The sequence below is a fragment of the Macrosteles quadrilineatus genome, unplaced genomic scaffold (assembly GCF_028750875.1).
Source record: "Macrosteles quadrilineatus isolate MER2022 unplaced genomic scaffold, UCM_ALF_1.0 Scaffold_8__2_contigs__length_117827958, whole genome shotgun sequence".
Lineage (NCBI taxonomy): Eukaryota > Metazoa > Arthropoda > Insecta > Hemiptera > Cicadellidae > Macrosteles > Macrosteles quadrilineatus.
Window position 1 is genome coordinate 99,561,878 of NW_026542601.1, and position 21,060 is coordinate 99,582,937.

The following is a 21,060-nucleotide window of genomic DNA, read 5'->3' on the forward strand; positions in this document are numbered from 1 at the left end:
GACTCATATTTGCTAGGAGTGCTACATTTCTTCGCAGTACTACTTGTACTGAAATGCTTACTTGTGTATGATGTTCATGACTAAATGAATCATGACATGACTACTCAATACTGATTATTCTATTCAGTATGTCTGGAATTATGAAGAAAGTTGCCAGTAACGTTGTTTCGAGTAACAAGTAATTTTTTTACCATGACTATTCTGGCCAATGGGTGTTTGGAAACCCTTTGTCATTGAAATAGTATTTAAATATTCCTGTTCAAAACACGGTCAAAAATTAATTTTATAAGATGCAGTAAATCTATTTCAGCGGTAGCTTTATTATTCAGTGACTGATGCAACACGACCTATGACAGTTTTGTTAAAAATAACCTGTGTGACGAAAAAGTGACTTGAGAATTGTTGTCTAGTCTACATTACATTACGTTTAATATTTTAGATTTGTATTTGTAAATTCAGACCCGATAATTTTTCAGGATGAATCAGACTCTAAACTTAGCAATTGCAGGATAGACGAATAGATGAATAAACAAAATATAGAGTTTCTCACTAAATAACAATAACTTCAGCGCTATATTACCAAGGTGTTTGTAACATACGAACAAAATGGTGTATCCAGTTTAACTACATTCAAATTACACCTACAGCTAACTGTCAAAGTCACCAATCACTGTACAGTAGTTAGCAAACTTAACGCATGCTTTAATTTTACAACAGAACAATCTTACCTAGGATAGAAAGTTTTCAAAATTGTCAACCCATTGCGTTTCCGCAGAACTATTTATCTTACACCTGTCGCAAATTTTGGCAAATTGGACATTTTGATTGACTGTTGTATGCTGATGAAGCGTCAGTTTTAGCCTTGAAATCCGCAATAGAAGGATGGGAACCTGACCATTCCCACGACATGGCGAGGGCGGTGGTGTGTGATAAGATATTACACATAGGTGTTGGACCGTTTCCTGTCAGCAAAGTGATACACGTGATACACGTCCGTTGGATTGCATCGTTTCTTTGTTTTATCGGTATATTGTATTTCTCTCTTTCTGTATTTTCTTCGCTGAGTTTCTGGATTAAGACATTGTAGACGTAGTTGATGAAGATGGGAGATGAGTGTAGGAACGATGTGAAAGCGTTGTAACTTAGTAATAACAGTTGATAATCCCAGGTTTAACTCATGTTTGTATGTTGCATCAAAGGTTGTATGTTCTGCTATGTCAATTAAATTGTTTACAGATTGAAATTGGTGTTAAGTGGGACTTTTAATAAAGTAAAATTAGAATTTGGGAATTTTTGTTACCTATTAGGTTGTTAAAGACGCGAATTTTTTGTTGAAACACGAAATTTATCTTTTGGTAGCTCGCATTCCATTCCCAAAAACTGCCAAAACATTGTTTATTGGGACTTGGTAGTAGGAATGGAGTTTATCATAAACTGCAGGTCTACTTTTGTTAAAAAGGTCACGTTTCTTGAACTAGGAGGGCTTATTGAGAAGTCCAAGCATTTTTAGTTATTCCATGGCCGACAAGGATAATAGGTTCGTGTTGACACAAAGTGATTAAATTATCATTAGCCTGTCTGAATCTTTCACTTCTTTCTTCATATCAGAAATTATTCAGTTGTTCAATGAAGGATATCACTGTACTATGTATTGGTCTTGTAGTTTTAGCCAATAATTTATATGTACGATTACATTTCCTTCGTAGAAAGCAATAACGGAAAATTGCAGAAACTGGGCGAATCTTAACTGACGTTACCAAAGTTACCGAGTAATTAGTAGTGGGTGGCTTGACCAGCTCAGGTCGTAGTGGACAATCAAGTGATGAGGTCGATACAATAGCGATAACAAGCTTCAAGGCCGAGTGTGGGAATCATTATCCAATTGGACGTGAACGGCCTCCGCGGTCCTGCAACGGTGGATACATCGGTGAATCATAGGCGCTACATCGCTCCATCGTGCCTGCCCACCGCCAAACCTACGTGCTGTGGTAGTGCGTGCAGTGTGTTGCATCAACATTGTTTGGTCCTAGTTTTGGCGCGTGAGGGCTTCTAGATGCAATAGGCCTATGTAAATGTTGCTGTGTTCCTGTTTTCATAGAAATGACCGTTAACTATCCGTACTAAAAGTATTGCGCGTATTGCGTGAATAGGAGCGTTTGAGAGGGAAAGAAGAGGCCATCAAGACGTGTTCCTTTTATTAGCCGTGATAACAGTTTTCGTGACATTCAAAGCGCATTGAAAATACGGAAGGTATGAGTGAAGACAGGCTCCTTGTCGCAGTGGTCAGAGATGAGGTTTAGGTTTTGCAGCTTCGTGTGAAGTAAAGTTACTTATTGTTAGAAGATAAATAATATGCATTGGACATCATTTGCATCTAAAGTTTTGAAACTAATAACACGGAAACAGTCAAATTTCGCTTGATTTAACGCTTGAGTCCTCCTGTTAAGCTTTGCAACAATTGGAAGTGGTCTGTTAACTCATCTCGTGAGCTGAATCTGTCGTAACATCGCGAACGACTGGACAAAGCGGAAGCTAATAACGAAGTGAAGAATCCCGTTTAATGAATTGTTGCCAGAAGTTCTAATTGGATGTATTATTCATCTCTTCCGCCGCACCGACGACTTCCTAAAGTAGTTCCGTCCTGGACCACGGGTATTGGGTAAACCTTCAGAAGATTTTGTAGCGATCCAAGATACGTCTTAAGGGGAAAAACTACGAGGTGATTTTCCTTTCGTTTGAGAAATCATTGAGAATTATTAGGGAAATTCATAAATGTATTATTTCTGTGGGGAAATCCATCCGACGCACGCGGAACATTTTTGCTAGGTAAATCCCTGTCGATGTCAAGACTCCCAGTGGTATTGGTGCATGTTTATGTATACACATAATAGTAATGAATAAAGAGTTGTAAGCCTATACTGTACTTACTGTGTTGTTATTACTGTATTATTATTTCAAATGAAGAGTTGGAGCAGGTATCTTTCCTACGTAAAAATAGTGTACTCACAAATTTTGTAAGTTTAGACCATAATAGCCTTGAGTTTGGACTTCCCAATTGTGCTCGCCCTCATATCTTAAGGTCGCTGGGTCGATCCAAGCAAGATCGATCCTGAAACCAGATACCATTCATCATTAGGCAATTTATCTAACAAAGAATAACCAAGGAGACCAAAGGTTTGGACAACACAATGAATGTAAACACTTAAAAAAGAAAAATAAATACTAATGTAACCGAATTGTATTAAAAATTAATTCATTACTAAGCAAAATATCTGTTCTGTAAGCATTACAGTCCTGTACACAACTTATGGATATATTATTCTAGTTCCTTCCAATCCATTGTAAGATGTGATCACACTAACGTTAAATTAAATTAAAATGGCGTCTGAAAGATTACACTAAAAATTAATGAAAGTATCAAACTTTAGCGTTCTCAACTAAAACTTGACCCATAAATTGACCTGGAAAGTGTATGAGGTCACAAATTAATGTATGGCCCCTGGCGTCAGTTGTTGCATCATTGTTACCTCAGAACAGCTGATCACCAGCTGATGTATTGTCGAGCACGATCAGCTGTTACGCTACAGTCTACACCTGTCAAGTGTAACTAGTCTTGTGTTGTCACCCGTGTAGTGCAGTCTTTGTTGTGAGTCGGTGTCTCTGCTGTCTTTTATGTTTTTCATCACCTCCGTTTTCCGTCGAAAAGGAAGGAGGGAATCTTGTCATAAGGTGATATTTATATTAACTTTGAGTTGTGTTTATAGCGGATTAGTAGTTTTTACCGTCCTTTTCAATAAGATATGAACCTAAAAGTACCTTAAAAATTTAATGAAAGTTATCTTGCATGTGCTCGCACTACCATTGATTATAGAATATTATTTTTTATTTATAATGGCGATAAAATATGGTTGCTTTTTATTCAATTAGCTGTGTGACAAAGCTGTAAAAAAATGTGAACATTCTGACTTTTTTAAGTACACTAAACAAAAAAATTTTCTATGATGAGTGGACTCATTGTCCCGGCATGTCAACGGAAGCTTTTTGTGCAACAGATCTAAGTAAGTTTGAGACCGTCAACAATACAGGAACTTTCTCAGGCTTTTCTCATAGTTAATTGGTGCAACGATGTAGTTGCAAAGAGACGTACAGACATGCAATTGGTTTTGTGGCGATTGGTTTATTGACAGATTGTAAACTGTTTATATGGTTTTTAAGGGTGTTGTATAGTAGTAGTTCAATTTATGTTGCACCAGTAGCCTTACTGATTTGTTCTGACTTCTGTTGTTATCTCCAATCTGTACTTGACCAACGATCCTAAAAACCCGATTTCATAAGATTTACGGTTATTTTAGATTGTTATTTGAAGATAAAAACACGTGGGATGAGATACCATTACATGGATCAATGGTTTTTGGTCTGCCATAAAATGTGTATAATCTTTATAAGAAAATTGAGATAGTTGGTATTATTTGACTTATTTTAGGAAAAAGCAAAACACAATTTCCACAGCTGCTTAGCTTTGCCAGTAGACAAAGCTCAAGGTTTCCAATTTTTTTTTCTTATTATTTGAAGAAAATTTTCAGTTCGTCCATTATAAACATATTGCACTCGTTTCATTTCATTGTTGTTTCGTTTCGTTGTTCGTTGTATTCGTTTTTTAGACAGTTAAAAAACAAGTAAAAACTTTAAAAAATACAATGAAAACCTAGGGTTATTTAAAATTGGAAGATATTGCATTACATTCCAAAATGAGAATGTAGCACAACTGGTTATCGTGTATCTTGTATATAAAGGAAAATACAATGTCAAGCTTTTAAATCTGATCCACTGCAGTAGTTATTTATTTTTAGCCCCTACTGTAACAGACTTCTTATTTTACTCATTGGTCTGATTATTGGTTTGATTATAATAGTTTTTGCAATAATTTAGTAATTGTGTATTTTTCCCCTGTAGCTGTTCTGTGAAACGTGCAGAACATTCAAATTTCTAATTACTTTTTTACACGTTTATAATAAAAGACAATTTTATTTACACTTTTTAGAAGTGACATAATGTTAAATTATACTTATTCTTTGTTAAGTGGCATATTAAGCTAAACAATATTTTACTTTTGTCACAAGTGACATTAGCTCTATGAGTAGTTAAGTGTGTTACTCGGTGTGTTTGCCACAGCAGCAAACCCAAGAATAAATCTACTCATATCTATTATTTATACAGGGTGAGTTTCTACTGACCGTGTTAACTTCGCCAGTGGGTTCTACTCACTAAAAGGAACAAAAAAGTTCCTATAAACCCATGTCCGATTTTCGACCGTTTGGCTGTTTTGGGGGATTTTGTGTTTTTCTTATTTTATTAGACTTTGCTCCACAATTTATGTAATAAAAACTTAACCAATTACTTTAGAGAGTTATAGTTAATATCATTGGAAAGAACATTAAATTTGCTATAAATCAAAGGTTTCATTCAACAATTATACCATTACATAGCCCACGTTATAACCAAAATAAAGTAAAAATGTCATTAAATTAATTAATTACGATAATTTTCATGGGCCTCCTTTGATACATAAACCTGCATTTATGCAATGTTGAAATGCATAAAAAACTTTGCATTTTAATAATCTTTCAAATGATATGCTATTCAATACTATTATTGATATAAACCAGTGAGAAATTACTAATAAACTACAATAAAACACGGTTTACAGATTTTGTTTTTGCACAGTTTTACTGTTAATAATAATTACTGTATACTCCATGATGCATTTTATTGAACTATCTGATAAAATTTGTACATTATTTTAACTTTTAAATATTTATTAAAATTATCCGAATTAATAAAATTTATAAACTCAAGGTTTTTCACATTTTCAAAGATGTAGTGTGTTTGATTCTTAAATGCTGTGTAATTAGTTTTACCTTGTGCTTGATTAAGTCAGCTTTTATTGATTTGTCATCTATAGCTAGATAACTCAGCTGCTTGAACATACCTTGTTGAGTAATTTGCTGTTTTAACTTTATATTTCCAAGTCAATTGAGAGTTTTCAAACATTTATTAAAATATGGAGAATTTTACCAATCAAGATTATGCCAACATGATGAATACAGTAATTATTATTAACAGTAAAACTGTGCAAAAACAAAATCTGTAAACCGTGTTTTATTGTAGTTTATTAGTAATTTCTCACTGGTTTACATCAATAATAGTATTGAATAGCATATCATTTGAAAGATTATTAAAATGCAAAGTTTTTTATGCATTTCAACATTGCATAAATGCAGGTTTATGTATCAAAGGAGGCTCATGAAAGTTATCGTAATTAATTAATTTAATGACATTTTTACTTTATTTTGGATATAACATGGACTATGTAATGGTATAATTGTTGAATGAAACCTTTGATTTATAGCAAATTTAATGTTCTTTCCAATGATTTTAACTACAACTCTCTAAAGTAATTGATTAAGTTTTTATTACATAAATTGTGGAGCAAAGTCTAATAAAATAAGAAAAACACAAAATTCCCTATTACAGCCAAAAGGTTAAAAATCGGACATGGGTTTATAGGAACTTTTTTGTTCCTTTTAGTGAGTAGAACCCACTGGCGAAGTTAACACGGTCAGTAGAAACTCACCCTGTATATGTGCAAGTATAAAATATTAAATTCTTTTTTAATTTTCCAACAGAATATTCAACAAAACAACTTACAAATTGCTTAGTTAGCAGGTTTGCTGTATCAATTATACACCTGTTACCACTGAAAATATACCATTTAATTCACTCTAGGTGTTACATAATGAATTATGCCCATACGTGAACTGCATTTCCTCGCTCGAAATGTATGTGACAGTTTTCTTTTCTACTGTTGAATGTAAACAATATAAAGTGTACAGAGACTTTTAACATGTGTTGACACATTTGTCACACAAACTACACAAACATTAGTGAGTATGTGCGTCATAACCTACTCCATTTGCGGCGACATGTTGACATTGTCTTTGACTCTATTACTGCTCTTGTATTGATGGCTTTTGTGAAATTATCATACACATCCTGTTTAATATTGTATTCTATAGGACTTGTGCGTTTTGAGTGGCATCAAACAAAAGTTTTTACTGTTTTTATGACACTGCACACATGTTTTATCGAGTGTGATTCTTCACAAAACAAGTTAACAAAATACTTTGGAATATTTTGTAAAAAATCTGTTTTAAATCTAAAAAAATCTTGAATTTTTATTATAAGATCCAAGGGCTCAATACCACTACATTACAATATTTTTTTCATTTTAGGGGCTGTAAAATTCAAATCCACGTTTGTTTAAGTTATGATACAGTATGTTTTATAGTTAAAAATAACTTATGCATATTCTTAGGGTTTTGTTGACATTTGAATCAACTTTTTACGCTAAATCTTCAAAAGATAAACAATTCCTTTATTACGTTGTGGTTGTATACTTAAAATTTAATCAATAGATCTAGAATTCTTCTTATCAAATTGAAGTACACGTTGAATGTAATTTATATTTGGATGTTTGAAGTTTAAATTCATCATGTTATGCACCTTTTTTAAATGAAAACTAAAAAAAATCAATGGAATTTACTTAGGCTGTAGGCCTAATTGAAAGGTGAATTTACTATAGATCATTATTATCAAGAAAGTGTATTTTGTTTCTAGATTAAAATTAGTTACTGAATTGATAATGAAACGTTCTGTAACACCAATTTTAATTTTTCTAAAAAACTTACAATTTTGTTTTAAATTTTGTAATTTAAGAGAATTTTTTGTTAAAAGTACTATACCGTATCATGGTAGAGGGGAATTTTAGCTTGATGAATCAGCGTCCTACTGAGACTTAGGCTTTTTCCGTGAATGAAACAAATTTAGAGTTCCGTAGGGAGTCCGAAGATGGCTTTTCATTTCGCCCCTTAGACTTTCCTCTGAGCGATATTGCAGTTTATATTAATCGAGAAAATGAGAAGTCCGTTGATGCTTTGGAAAATACAACTCGTCAAAATCTTTACCTAGAACACAGTTTGTACAAACAGGGCTAATGTGTCGGGTGTGAGAGAACAAATGGAAAAAACTCAGATCTATGATTAAGTTTTGTCATTGACAGTTCTATTTCTTGAAGTGGAGAATATCTATTGTATGTAAATATAAATAATGACTTTATATTGTTTTACTTATTCCTTATAGACTTCAAAAGGTATGAACGCCGGTTCAAACAATTAGTATACTAACTTTTATCTTTTCTATTTTGAAAGATTTTTTGTACGTTGTAAATAAGATAAAACCTCTGTGTTTACGCTTTTCAAACCATTCTTATTTTATTAATTTTTTAGAGTTTTTGAATTAGCTGTTTGAGTTATACAATCGAATAATTCCATTCTATAAAAAAACTGCGTTTTATGGAAAATTGTAGTACATAATTTGATTTCCCATGAACTTGTCAGCTTTACTATTTATTCTTATGCTTTACTATCTACGTATTTATTTAGCATACAAATCTGTTTTAAAAACATACAAGTGTTTTTTTTTTTTTCCTAGATCGTTAGGCACGAGCCCGGGATTGTTTTTCACATTACTTCAGGCTAAACCTAGGGGTTGCGGTATTATCACCATTATCCATTGGTGACTTGGTGGGATTTGAAGTCCTGCGCTCTAACCACTAAACCAGCTCGCTCCCTGAAGTTTTTATGTTAAAGATTCACTAGTCTCAGATTAGTTTTAACGAAATGTCACTCAGGTTCAGTAGGAAATACCACTTTGATAGACATATTTTGAGCGATCATGTAGCAATAATTCACCGAATACAGTATTTAAATACGCACAAAAATAACTCATACAGTATTTCTTATGTGTTAACTTCATTCTAGCATAGAACAGATTACAAGGTTATTAAAATAATAGTATACAAGACCATAATGCACTACTTTAGAAACATACTTCATAATGTTAGTGTGCTTCATTCCTCTTTTCTTTTACATAGAGATATCCGTGAGTTATGAAAGATACTGTCGTTTGTCACACTCCGCTGGTGACATGAGAAACCAATTACGTGTATGCTTTGTCATTAAAGAAATTGGATCATGTGCGTTGTTTTCTCGGCGTCGGAAGCATGCAGTAATGAGTGTTAAGTTCTATAAACACTTCAATTTAGTCAGTCTCTATTTTTGGTCCAACTATTCGCTGATTTTGATTTATTTATTTTCTAATTAATTTCATCTTTTTTGGAGGGGTGTAAATTTGATAGTACTTCCTTATTCAATAATGAGTTTGCAGAAAATGTAAGGATATACATTGACCTTGGCTTTTAAAATTTATCGATTTTATTTCAGTTATTACAATGTTCAACAAAGTGATTGTAGATAGTAATTAGTTTGGGTAAAAATTCAAAACTCTTTCCCAGATTTCAGCACTGTTGGTTTTAAACGAGAGAGCATAGCTCAGAGGTGTTATATTAGACTGTTAGGAGAAACAGTAATAATAAAATACTTGTTATGATGGAAAATTTCCAAAATCTGGTTGAAAATCTAGTTTCAGGGCCGCAACTTATACTGTACACTATTTAATTGACTTGGTACACATTAATCATACAAGTCCAGGCAATGTTTCCTTTTATTTTTTTACTGCAGAGGCTCTCCTCAAACACTTATGTATTTCAATTATCAAACAAAACTCACAATGTGAGCCGGTAAAGTTCAAAAGTTAACTGTATTGATACATTTTTACGGAGAACCGGTACATAAACACAAGACATCGCTGCCTTGGTTATATTATGTCGTGATATTCAACTGATGCACCAAAATCAGTTTTAAAATCGTAATGACACTATGTTTTTGAGATTTTGTACACTGGTAGACGCTCCAGAAAACTATTAGTAATTAGCGTTTGATTATAGCCAGCAAGAGGTGTTATTCATTTGTTAATACTTTAAATAGACAAGTTGATAAATAGTTTATACAATGTTAACGTTTGGTTTGTGTTTACAGCAGCCTACCTGGAGATTGTGGGAGGAAGAAAGAGTGGATGGTGCCGTTTACACTGTCTACCTCAAGAAAGTCCGCTACCATCGGCCCACCAAGTCTGTGTCATCTGTGAGTATACAGTTTGGATTTACATTCTTTTCTAGTTCAGTTCCTCTGTAACAAGTTTGGCTTTATTTTTTTTATCGTATTAGTTGTAACTAATCAAGGGAATTTTTAAGTGCTCAAGCAAAACGGCTGGCTACAGTGTAACGGCTAAAGTTGTTTAGTTATTTTTTTTGTAAGTTAAAATTAGTAAGTGTCATCAGGTGATGTTTTGGTTCTCTTCTGTCCGTCCGATTTAACATGTTTTAAAATGTTTGTACTTAAACCAAGCTAACAGTTCAGATTTTTTTAAATTACAGTAGTTAGGGAACCATGTGTACATTTCTGAAACCATTATACCACTAGTACCACAAATAAGTACCACTAGTACCACAAGAATCACTAATAATAATTTGATCATTACATTTACTCAATGTGAAATGTTCCAATTTTCAAAACGACGATGTATAAAGTTGTTTAACAATTTCTAATAATACCTGGTACTAAACATTTTTGTCGCTGTTATTGAATGATAAGAAATAAAATCTTGATACTATTTAGATTTTTTTACTATTAAGACTCCCAATAGTGTGTACATTAACACTTTTAAATATTAAAATTACTTTTTAATATTTAATGAACGCAAAAGCTGTTAAATTATTGAGAAGCTACGCAATCAACTGGCAAAACCGTAATCAATTTTCTAAAAGTTTCAAAGTTCCAAAGTCGTTTGCATTAAACCCTGGCCTCAGGCTGCCTTTAAGCTGGGTGGTCAATTTCATGCCACATAGCACACAGTTTTAGTCCTGCCTTCTTACAGTTGGAAGCTATATAAAAAACGGGTTTAAATTGTGATAATCTTACTAATATTATAAATGTGAAAGTTTGTGTGTTTGTTTGTTTGAAGTTCAATCACGCATTAACTAATGGACGGATTGGGCTGAAATTTGGCATGATGATAGCTCACATTCCCGATTAACATATAGGCATATTCTTATCTCAAAAATCCTTTCGGGCTCCGCCCCAGTGGCTCTGTAGTTCCCCATGTTAACCTTATGAGTATTCATATTTAAAGGGAATTAAAGTATTTAGTCAGCTGTTTCAACTGAAAAAGTTGGTTCTATGATAAACAAAAGCATTAAAAAGTTATAAGATTTACCAACAGGTTGCAGCACTATTATTTTTTTTGCATTTATGAAAACAGCTAATTTGAACTAAGCAGCAGCAAAAAACTGTGATAAGCAATGAGAACTGTCAAAGTAGGATTGTTTACAGTTATATTTATTTTTTATTTCATGAATAATTTGTGATATTTAGCAAATTTTTTTATAATTTGTTTTTATCTATTGTTTAGGTGAAGTGGTAGAACATTATGACTATTGTAGATGTGCCATACTTATAGTATACTGTAAATTTAAAGAAACAAATGTATCAAACTGTGTCCTCCCCCATTGCAAACGCAAAGCTTGAATATAACTGGAATAATCATTTTATACTTATATGCCAACCCCGTACGAAGGACGGGTATGACTGCTAGTACTTAATATAACTAGGCTTACAGAGGTGTATTATATAATTTTAAAAGTATTGTTAAATAAATAATATTGTAACATTAGTGGTCCTAACAATTAAAAAAATTAAATGTTCCTTTCTCTTAGCGTGTTTAAATCTAGGCTACAACTGAGCCAATCACACGTTATGTATTGAAAATCATTATTGTCAGATTTTGGGCAGTAACCCCAAAGTCAATTGTAATACCAAAGTACTAAAACCAAGTAATTTGTTTAGTAATAACCAAGCCAAATTTGTTCTAATTTAATAAAAGGATAATGACTTTCTTTGGTTTCCCATTGTAAAATTATCCTTCGAAGAATATATTCAAAGAAAGATATTTTCTTATACATTTTCTTTCTCCAGCCAAATTTGTATGCTAACTTTGTCTGCTGACATAAACTTGTTTGAAGGCTAAATATGTCTGAAATGTAGGTTATACCTTGGTTATACTCAATAAGTGCGGTGTATTATAAACACCGACTCCCGGGCGAGAGGAATAATGTTTGCAAACTGGAAGCTTGGCAAAGCGATTTGAAATAGTGTGTGGCATGAAATACTGCTTGGGAAAGCGCTGAATACATCAAAGGGATGTCCCGGCTTTTCTGCTGATTAAGACTAAAAGTAATAAACTGTCTTTGTCTGGGACTGTAATTAATATAATTTCATCCAACGCAACATATTGTCTTGAAAATTACATGCTATTTCAATAATTTATTTTTTTAATTCTTACACAAATTAAAAATGGCATAGTAAACGTAATTCACCATATATCTGATAACATTTGTAACTGAAAATTTACTAGGGTTTATTTTTATTTTTGTTTTTTTTGTTACAAACATATTGATTGAGTGTCCTAGTGTCCATAATCAATCGTATTTAACAACTAATCAATCGTCAATATGTGTAACGAATATACTAGATATTTTGTAATAAATGCATTTTACGCTGAAACTAACGAATAGCCGTTGGCAATCGAATTATGTTGGAATTCGCTAATTAATTAAAATGAGCCCCTGACGGTCATAAGCCAATTACTTGCCATGCACAGTCCGAGTTAATCTATTTACAGGTAGAATTTATTATTGCTTGTTCAGTTGCACGCTGTGTTAAACTACCACAGTTATGTGGTTCAATGATTGTGACAAGATATGAGTGATGTACTGATGACGACATTGAGGATATTGCATTATTGCATTACTAATAATTGGATTTTGGTTTGCTACTTTTGAATGTTAAATATTTTTCACACCACAATGTACTAGGCATGCGGCCTTAGGTCCGCCAATTGAGCGAAGTAAGCAAGCTTTGATATTATAAACAAATAACTTTAATTTGATTCATGATTCAAATTGAATACATGATGACGTCACCATAGCAACAATCCAATTGAATTCTCGTGGTTGGTTGGAAAAGTTGAAGAAAATATGAATCCAGTCAGCTGTTTCTATTAGGTCATTGATTTTTACTTGTATATATGAGTAATAGTAAAACTGTGTGTTTGTAATAGCATAAAGATAAGTATTATTTTGTCAATATCCTAATGTTTGTTTAGCTCCCATTTATGTAATAGGCCTATAGGCTTCCTTCTCATTTTCTCCAACTAAAACATTTAGCCAATTAGTAAACTTTGCTCAGCGAACAGAATGACATAAGAAGGTGACTATATATGGCAATACCATTACCATAGTCAATGGTCACCACAGGAAATAAGGCGTGGCTAATTTCACGAGCTGATGATACAGTACTCTGAAAAAGATGGTGGTTGCCGCGACGCTGGTGGCATTGAATTGGTGAAGTTTGCGCTAGCTCCGCCCCGTTGCCAAAATAGGCCTACTGTACTCAATAAATAGATTAGATTTTAAAGACGGCACTGGATAGAGAATTGATGAATTAAACAAGAATATATTTATTCCTCATGCTAAATTACAGCATGATTAAGTAAAATACTGTATATGCATATTAACTACTGTAACAAAATTATTAAAATCAAATATAAAAGACGTTTTTATATTAGGATATGGCAATTTAATTTGAGAACCTGCACTGTGTTGATGTAAAGCCTATTTATTGGGTTGTACTAAATTTTCAACCTGACATAAAAATGCCAACATCCTGTTCTGTTAGCTGTAATAATTCATCTTATTGTATTACGGGAAAAATAGGAATATTATATCACGCTTATTTTATAACTGGACTCCCGTACAGGCCAAGGAGTCTAGGCTCTACTTTTTGTAATGATTACCTTATTATCTTCATCTTTTACCCAAAAGGGATTGATGGCGTCAGACTTTCAAATAAAAAATATATATACATTTAAACAAACAGACATAAATTACTGAACATATATTTACAACATTAGCATGTGTAATTGTAACTGTGTCTGTATATCTGCACAGAAAAATTATTTCCACACTTATAAGTTATAAATTGGACAACACAAGTTAACAAGTTTAGTTAAATCAAAGATTACATATGCTACGCAAATTTTGCGTAGCATATGTAATCTTTGGTTAAATATTTAATTATAATAAATAGCTATAACTGAACTTCTATATAGGCCTAGCAGTCTAGGCATTAGGCCTACGCATCGTAATCGTAACTGCACAAGCCTAACCAATTATTTACACGCCTTAAATAAAGTGGACTTCTATAAAATCCTAGGTAATTATTTATTTATTGTAGTCGCAACTGGACTTTAGTGTGCAAGCCCAGCAAATCACCTATTTACTTAGGATAGGCTACCGTTAATAATATTTGAAAATACTGAATTCCTGCTTCGGAAATACAGTTTCTATAGTTTTCAATTTGAATACTCTCTTTTACTGTTTATAAACTAAGTACCTGGAGACCGAGCTTTGCGCGGGGAAAATAATTCCCCCACTCTGCGATGCCAGCCTTTACTACTTCCTTCACCATTTCCTACGTCATTGTTTTCTTCCCTTCTCATAGCATTTAAGTTTTACAGATACATTAATCTAACTGCCACAAACGGTTCCCACACTCTGCGATGCTAAACTTTACTACTTCCTACGTCGTGGACATGTTATCATCTCTTTCCATTGCATTTTAGTATTTTAAATACATTAATCTAACTGCCAAAAACATTTCCCACACTCCGCACTGCTAGCATTTACTAATTCTTTGGCCATTTCCTATGTCTTGGACATCTTTCCATCCCATCTTATAGCATTTCAGTACTTCAATTTCAGATACAGAAATCGAACTGTTACAATTGGTTTCCAGTTCCCAGACTCCACAGTGCTCGCCTTTACTACTTCCTTCACCTCTTCCTACGTCGCGGACCTGTTTCCCTCCCTTCACATTGCATTTTAAGATTGCAGATACCTTAATCTAATCCTTATAAACAGTTCCTACACTCCGGACTGCTCCCCTTGACTACTTCCTTTACCACTTCCTACGTTTCGGACCTGTTTCCTCCCTTCCCATAGCATTTTAAGATTGTAGATACCTTAATCTAATCGTCGTTAACAGTTCCCACACTCCGGACCGCTCACCTTTACTGCTTCCATCACGACTTCCTACGTCACGGACCTGTTTCCCTCCCTTCCCATAGCATTTTAGGATAACAGATACCTTAATCTAATCGTCATTAACAGTTCCCACACTCCGGACTACTCGCCATTACTACTTCCTTCACTACTTCCTTCACCACTTCCTACGCCGCGGACCATGTTACCCTCCCTTCCCATAGCATTTTAGGGTTGTAGATACCTTAATGTAATCGTCATAAACAGTTCCCACACTCCAGACTACTCACCTTTACTACTTCCTTCACCATTTCCTACGTCGCGGACCTGCTTCCCTCCCTTCCCATAGCATTTTAAGATTGTAGATACCTTAATCTAATCGTCATAAACAGTTCCCACACTCCGGACCGCTCACCTTTACTGCTTCCTTCACGACTTCCTACGTCACGGACCTGTTTCCCTCCCTTCCCATAGCATTTTAAGATTGTAGATACCTTAATCTAATCGTCATAAACAGTTCCCACACTCCGGACTACTCACCTTTACTACTTCCTTCACCATTTCCTACGTCGCGGACCTGCTTCCCTCCCTTCCCATAGCATTTTAGGATAACAGATACCTTAATCTAATCGTCATAAACAGTTACCACACTCCGGACTAATATTTACCATAAAACTAATAGCAATAACAACAATTAAAAGAAATAATCTGCTTGGAATAATTCAGTAAGGCCGCCAGAAATTATGCGAATCGGTGTATTGTTAATCAACGCTTAATGGTATTCATCGAACACCTTTTCTTTTGTACTGTCTTATGTAAATAGGCCATATGTTTATGTGCAAGCTGAGGTGCCCGTGGGTACAGAATGTCGAGTCGCATACGCTACGATTCTTTGTTTACATCTACGTTGTTATCTCGTAACCATCATGGCAACTCATAAGACTCATGTTAAACATTGCAAATTTTATGTCAGTATTAAATTGTACAGGTATCATCAAATTGAAATTTATTTGTTTCGAAACATCAAAAATATTTGTCGAAATACCCCTGGTAAGTTTGGATTCAATATGTTCAGCCGTTATTGAGTTAATTGATTACATAGTTTGCATAAGGTCCGATCTCAAAGAGCTTCGCTCGCTTCGCTCGCTCCGCTCAATTAATACATTGATGATGTAGTTGCATACAAACTGATGAAGTTCTAAGTAACGAAACTAGTCATACCAACAACTATAGTTGGATAAGGTAATAAATTTATTTGATCAATAATATATTTCAACCAAGGGTCACAATGAATAATATACTATGTATGAACTATAAACACTTTTATCTTCCCTGTAGCAGCAAACCTAAGTGCTCTTTAAACTAATTTGATATAAATAGGGAATAAATATTTTATTTTTAAGGAGATATTTAAATGAAAATCCAATCGAAAAATGGAAATTCGCTTAGTCTGCAGGTTTGCTGTGGTGGTGATATTTTTAAATACTGGTACGTCTTAATAACACAATAAACTAATATGAGATAAATGTTATGCATGGCTGACTAGAAAGAAATCCTTTCAATGACGTTTTATGTGTTCTTAATATGTTAATGTTTGCGTTACTAGAGAATCTGTTTATATTTACGTCGTAGAGTAACTTTCTCCAATACAAAAAGTACAAATTATTTGCTAGCTTCGTTTTCAGTCAAACATTGTCTAGAAAAATTAAGTGATGTTGATTTTTAAATTTAATATAATAATATGGGGGTAATATTGTAATATGGGGAGCTCTTATTTACCCCACGTTTTAATTTAAAGTATCAACTAATTTAATCAATATATTAAACCTATTATAAGTGAGTTAAGAGTCCTAACTTAGAAATAAATATATATTTGTTCCCGGTGTTTTATGTCGCACAAAATAAACATAATCAAAAACAAGGATCCTTTGAAGGAGACTTCTTTTTGTAAACAAAGAACAACATCATATTTGCCAAGAGCCTAAAGCATTCTGTTTTCTTTGATACTTCTTCTGAAAGATTTTTCATCCTTTTAACACAAGACGATTCTCTTATCAAATTCTTGAAAATGTTCATTTACAATTAGATACTTTAAATTTATATGAGTTATTTTTTATATTTTGGATGTGATCATATTCACATGATTATGTTGAGAAATCGGTTTAAGAGCTTTCCACCCTAGTAAAAACAATCAAATTCAGTCACATTATCTAATTGACATTTTGTAATTTTAATACACCAAACCCACCAGGCTATGCACGTGATAAACCCACATATGTATTTGTTATTGCTTTATATTATTTCTGTTACCTGTTCGTGACACGTAACTGACATGCCTCTACTTATTTGAACCTTTCTGTGATTGGATTGGCTTGGCGTGTTTACTCACTGGCAAGTTAAACTGGTATTTTGAACAATTCTTGATAGACAAAATTTCATTAAACTGGTCGAGAAAATTCACATACCTTCTCACTTTATCCTACAAAGAAACCCATTAAGGTTAGAACGTATAATTAGCAGGTTGATAATAATGTTTATCTCGTTGAGACCAAATGAATGATCTAGGACACCTATCAGATGTCATGAGTAACATAACTGAAACTTCAATTACAATAATTAACAAGGATAGCTCAACACAAAGGATTGAACTCTGTGCTTGATGATTGTTTAACCCGGGAAAATGCTTTTAACGGAACTAGTGAACTATACTAGAACATTGGGTTTACAAATGTTACTAGTGTTAACTCAGACCCCTAACTCGGTATATAATTGTGTAAAAAATTTTTCAATGGTATATTTCCAAGCTATTTTTTACATTTGATTAATATCTGAAGATAGTTAATACTATATATTAAAACGTGAAGACGGTTTTTGCCAATAGATTCTGAATCGACCAATTAACAGATTTTTATGATTTTACTTTTGAAATAGAGATAATTACGAGTTAAGAAGGGAATGAATAAATGAAATCTCACAGTAAAACTCCACTTAAATCACCACATAAATTCATAATAATCATTAAGAAATTCAATCTGTTTGTTTCAGTAATTTGTGTTACCCGTTAAACTAAAAGCCGATTTAACATTAGCAAATAAAGTAGTAATTTATATACGTTGTATATGACAATTTACAAACGAAGAATACAAAAAAGTGTTCTAAGAAAATACAAGTTAGTACTACTGTTAAACATTAATAATTTACAAATTAATGAGTTATTGAAGTTCATTATAACCTCAGCCATATTGAGCCAAGCTGCAGACTGTAATCCTCAGTCTGGCTCTCAGGGTTGATTATAATCCTGCTCTGACCTCTTGGTTATTGGAACACATGCTGGAGTTACTAATTGCAATTATTTGCAAATTAATTATTTACATTTTTGTACAACTTTTTCTTCCAATTATAAAATTGTGTTTGTTCCTTCTGCTCATTATATAGAGAAGGATTTTTTTTCGTGGGATTTATGTTTTTTATAACACATGATACAAGTTGTTACTGTATTTTAAAGAGGTTTTCCAAAGCTACTTCATCAATAAGTTACTGTTGGACGACTCTATTCACAAATAGGCTATATTTATATGGTACTTTTCACAAGTTAGCTAGCTTAACAATAATTATAGAATGTGACTAGCTGTGTGCCCGTTCTACGCACGGGGATCTTATAGTGTTTAGTTGAAACCTTCCTATATAAAGTGCACTTGCTGTTAATTAAATCCGTTATGTAAAGAAAAACAACAGGAAAAACGGTTTTAATCCAACTTGGTTTGGATTTGCTTTTGAAACGTGATCGGAAATTATTGCGGTATTTGTAAACATCATTCAATGTAAACATATCAGTGACAGCTAGAGAAAAATAATCTTGATCCGAACAGCTGTTTGCTATTTCATAGATGATTATGTGATAAACATTGGGAGAAAACTTGACAAAAATCGCACAAAATTGGGGTTTTAAACGTCCGTAAGTTTATTTACAAAGTAGTGAGGCCATATTTTAATAGCTAAAGACACTCGCCAATCCAGTGAATACATTAAAATGATTCGGATCTTGATAGGTACTCTCGTTTTTCAGGAGAAGGTTAAAATGGATCTTGGGCCGTGACAGACGGAAGACAGACAGAAATTGAGATGAGACTTGTTTCGGCTTCTTTAATGTATAAAACATAAAAATAACCTAAAAATTTATGATTCTGAGCAATGTACAGACAAAACTCTAATTTTATTTATATAGATTTTCTGATAAAAAATTAGAGAGATAATGAAGTTGAAAACCCATTTTACCATCTTTAACATCTTACGTATGTTATTTCGAATGTGAATGCATTGATAATTTATTCATTGCACAGTACTTTGTTCGCGTCCATAATAGAAATTACAACATAAGTTTACATGTTATAATAATCAGTCGACACAAAATATCCAAAAATACAATAGCCTTTGCAGCCCTTATAGCCAAGTTTGTTGAATGTTTCCGTTCTTTGTTCGAAGGCCAGTTGGGTTATTATCAGCTGCAACTTTGCCCAAACTCGTATCTGGTTTTGAACTCCCACCTGAGCTGAACTTATAATAACTTCAACTTAAGAGTCTTCCTTAGTGGAAGCCATGTTGGATTTCTTCCCCATAAGAACAATGTTAACTTTGGGTCCAAATATCTCATCAGCAAATTGTCATATAATTATGGATAAGGAGTTAAATTTAAGGAATTGCGGTCCTCTAGAGATTGACGTTTTTTATTTCACAATTTTTAATTTTTATAATGAATAATTGATTATTAATTAGCTTAAAATTAAGCTAATTATTGAAAGGAAATGAAAATGGATTTTCGAAATTCAAAAACCTCAGTCACGAGTCTATTATGTTAAAAATACAAATTATAAATTTCAAAGCTATATCTTAACAAATAACGCCGTTACGTGTCCACAAATGATGTAATGTTTAACATTGTTCTTATGGGGAAGAAATTCAACATGGCTTCCACTAAGGAAGACTCTTAACTCGTATAAGGGTAGGCTACTATGTCCAATATTCCTGATAGCTTATTGTCTTTTTCAGTTTCATTTATAAATATTTTGAAGGTGTTACTCTAGGTTTATAAGTTTTTTAATAATGTCGAGGAATTTATGTTAGTGTGAAATTCCCTCAAGAAAATTATCTTGTGAAAATTTTCGGCATTTCCTTAACTTGGAGTATTTTATGAAAATAAAAAATCTAATTACTGTCAGTAACAAATGTACTGGGAATAATTGACAGCTCGGCCTGATGCATAATTATTTTGCGTATGATGAGTATTTATAAGGACTTTATTTCTATTATTGACTAGTTATTTAACCTTTTTCAGCAAACAATAAATTGTATGATGAATCAAATCACCTTATTTATATACTGTATTCAAGCACAAGTGGTTGGCTAAATGGGACTCGTCTAGCAATCTAAAGGTTACCAGTTCAATCCTAGAAAAGTTCAACTCTTTTAAATGGGTTAAAAATTTGACCAAATTGTCTCTTCTGATTGGGCATTTAGTAAACGATTGTGGCTAATGAACCAACTAATTTTAGTCAGTAACGATGTTTTTGACCTCTCATTCTTGAAACACTTATCTTCACCACCTTAACACATCTTCGCATGACATCCCAAAAATCTAATATACCCAAATCAATAACTATATGGTATAACCAGTCTCATAAATTATCTATCACTTGTTAAAAATTGTGGACAAGCATAAAACATTCTATTTAATTCTCAGCTAATTCATTTAATACTTTAACATCATTGTAATACTCGTATATGGTGGTACAATCCTCTCCGTTCAGTATATCACAGAGATGTGTGTGTGTGTGAAGTTCATTAATAATCAAGAACAGTTACAATGACAAAGGTCAAGAGTGAGGCAGTGTTCATGTCATGAACATCTCTCTTGTCATTGTTCATTGCTCAACTTACCACTTTGTCTT

At 33.1% G+C, this 21,060-nt stretch overlaps 1 protein-coding gene across 6 annotated transcripts in view; it reads left to right on the forward strand.

Annotated features, from left to right (window-relative positions):
* Nucleotides 1-21,060, forward strand: part of LOC128999952 (ral guanine nucleotide dissociation stimulator-like 1) — a 113,201-nt gene that overhangs the window by 71,405 nt on the left and 20,736 nt on the right. For 4 of the 6 annotated variants that reach the window (XM_054426747.1, XM_054426742.1, XM_054426743.1 and 1 more), the window contains one exon: nt 9,996-10,100. In XM_054426747.1, the coding sequence (XP_054282722.1) occupies nt 9,996-10,100 (105 nt within the window). Of the gene's footprint in view, nt 1-3,638; nt 3,730-9,995; nt 10,101-21,060 lie in introns of those variants that run through there. The other 2 variants (XM_054426745.1, XM_054426748.1) reach the window with 2 other exon arrangements.